Raw genomic sequence first — 2,500 nt, 5'->3', positions numbered from 1 at the left:
TTGACTTGAAGTTACTTGTATTAGTGTTACAACTGTTGTTATTATTATTATTATTATTATTATTATTATTATTATTATTATTATTATCTTTATTCTTATTATAATAATATTTTTTATTATCCACATTCTTATATCATTAATTATAATCAAAATAGCACTAAAAGTGAAAACTCTTTTCCAAAAAAATTAAGGAATGGAGTAAACAGTTGATGTCAAGTAGGCCTAGCAAATGACTCTTTGGTTAGCTATGAAGTCATCTATGTGTCAAAGAAAAAAAAAGAAAAGGGAAGAAAAAAAAAGAAAGAAAAAAACATTGTGAACAGTGCATGTGTATACATATATTTGGCTTTAATGGACTAAGACAAAGAAGACTTTTCATCTGTCATTTATGAAGTAAAAATAACTTGTTACAGATTTACCCACATTTTCATTACTCCTCTTTATTACATCTTTAAACATTAAGCTGAAAATGTATTTTTCTCTGTGATGCAACAGGTTATGCAGAACTGTTTATAAAATATAAATATCCAGCAAAGCTTATATATCATCAAATTCACTTTTATTTGTTTCTTTGAAGTACATTTTAATATTCAAATATCATATAAAAGACATAATTAAGGATCAGTCATATTTTAATTCATAAATGTTGTATAAAGTAATTCTTAAATTATGACTATTTCATTAAATTAAAACATATATGATCGTTCATGCTTTATCTCTATTTGCAGGCATGCATGTATATTATACCATATTTTTGCAGATACTTTACACAAGGGAATAAAATGTTCAGTAATATTTATTTGATATTACTGCTACACATTTGTTTAGTCTTCACTATGTATGGAGTAATTTGAACTGATACATCAGCAGAGTTTTCATTATGACAGACAGAGTCTGCAGATGTTCCTTCACCAAATTTGGCCTTTTGTGCATAATACCTCTTGTTATGAGTTACTTCACTATAGACCCTTCGAATACCTAATGTTTTTTGCTTGTGCATGGATCTGTTAAGTGGTAAAGTTTTCGATAAAAGATGGTTGTTCAGATTTGCCATTGGTGTCCTGAAACTGTTCCCTTTGGGTGATGATTTTATGTATGGATCATTTTCCCACTTGAAGAAAGTACAGCATCTTTTCAGATTAGACTTTCCACTGGGACATGAGAAAAAATGTCTTCCTTGGTTAGGACCTGGTTTGGACACAAGGAGAAGCTTGGCTCTTCGTCCACAGTCACACAGGGGAGGAGTCTTTTTAAAACCCTGAACATCAAACAGTGACACATTAAATTCAGATCTATTTAACTCACTGTTCTGAATGCAATTAGTAGACATATCTGACAAACCCTCTCTTCTATTGTTATTGCAGCTCACTGGTGTTTCAATACTGGTATAATTTAAGAGTTTTGGTGTACCAGAAGATTGTTTAGGTGTTTTTGAATTATTAATAGCTGAAGTCTTAGATGTATTTGAAATTAAACTCTTTATTTTGCAAAGGGCAAGATTTGGCACTTTAAACACTCCATTTGAAGAGGATGAGTCTTCATTTGAATTATTTTTATCATTTTTATCCTTACTAACAAAAGACCTATTTCCACACTGCTCTTTCTTTTCAAACTCATTTCCTGTATCACTCACGATATCCTGAAAGCCAAGATCAAAACTTATAGCACTTGTATATTTTTCTTTGTAACTTTGTACACCTCCATCTGCAAGTACTGAAGAAGAATGGTCCTGATACATTACTGAAGAATTTTGTATTTTTTTTCCATTAGCTGTTTCTTCAGGTACAGTAAGTAAGTCTTGGGTCTTTTGCTTTCTTTTTAATCCAGTGTTTTCTTGATTGCCATCAGACTTCCTCTTCCCTACTGCTGTCACCTGGTTAAAGATTTTCTGTGCTGCTGCTTTCATGGAGAATTCCTGTTTGATTACGAAGAAATTTAGGATAATATGTACATTCTCCTCCTCTACCAAGATTAACCACTCAGTTCATGAACAAAGAATTTTGATTCTAGTTTCTGAAACACATGCCAGTGTGAGTTGGGGGCATGTGTTTTAGGCTTAATATTTGGAGAAGGCAGTTCATGCTGAGTAGAAGCTTAATAGGGGAGGGTACCATCAGAAATTAACAACAAATGAAATAATGGCCTTACTTAAGTTTTAAAAAATTTATTTCAAAATACATTAAAAAAAATAAATATAGAGGATTTGTGATTAATGACAAAAATTTTATTATCATAATCAGAGAGAACATTTGGAATCCATTTCATTCATCACTGAGTCAGAGACAATAATATTTATTTTAAAATTGTTCCAAAACAAAGCCACCCACGACTTTACATATATACTTAGTATTCTACAGCATATTAAAGAAAGAAACTGTCAAAGCCCTTTGCTGTATACATTCATTCACATGTATTCAAAATTTCTATACACAATAAAGACAATAACTACTTGCGATGTATAATACCCCAAAGGCCTAGAATGAGAGAAATCAAACCAAAT

The 2,500-nt window shown here is 31.0% G+C and overlaps 1 protein-coding gene across 1 annotated transcript in view; it reads right to left on the bottom strand.

The window, feature by feature from the left end:
* LOC125035275 (ERI1 exoribonuclease 2-like) overlaps positions 1–2,500 on the bottom strand; it is a 6,630-nt gene that overhangs the window by 906 nt on the left and 3,224 nt on the right. Inside the window, exon 7 of the mRNA XM_047627552.1 lies at positions 1–1,915. This exon is cut by the window's left edge and continues 906 nt beyond it. Within this exon, the coding sequence (XP_047483508.1) occupies positions 797–1,915 (1,119 nt within the window). The 3' untranslated portion in view covers positions 1–796. The remainder of the gene's footprint in view (positions 1,916–2,500) is intronic.

This window comes from Penaeus chinensis, chromosome 19, assembly GCF_019202785.1.
Source record: "Penaeus chinensis breed Huanghai No. 1 chromosome 19, ASM1920278v2, whole genome shotgun sequence".
NCBI classification, from domain to species: Eukaryota; Metazoa; Arthropoda; class Malacostraca; order Decapoda; family Penaeidae; genus Penaeus; species Penaeus chinensis.
The sequence above is the reverse complement of the archived record's forward strand: the minus strand, read 5'-3'. Positions and strand labels throughout refer to the sequence as shown.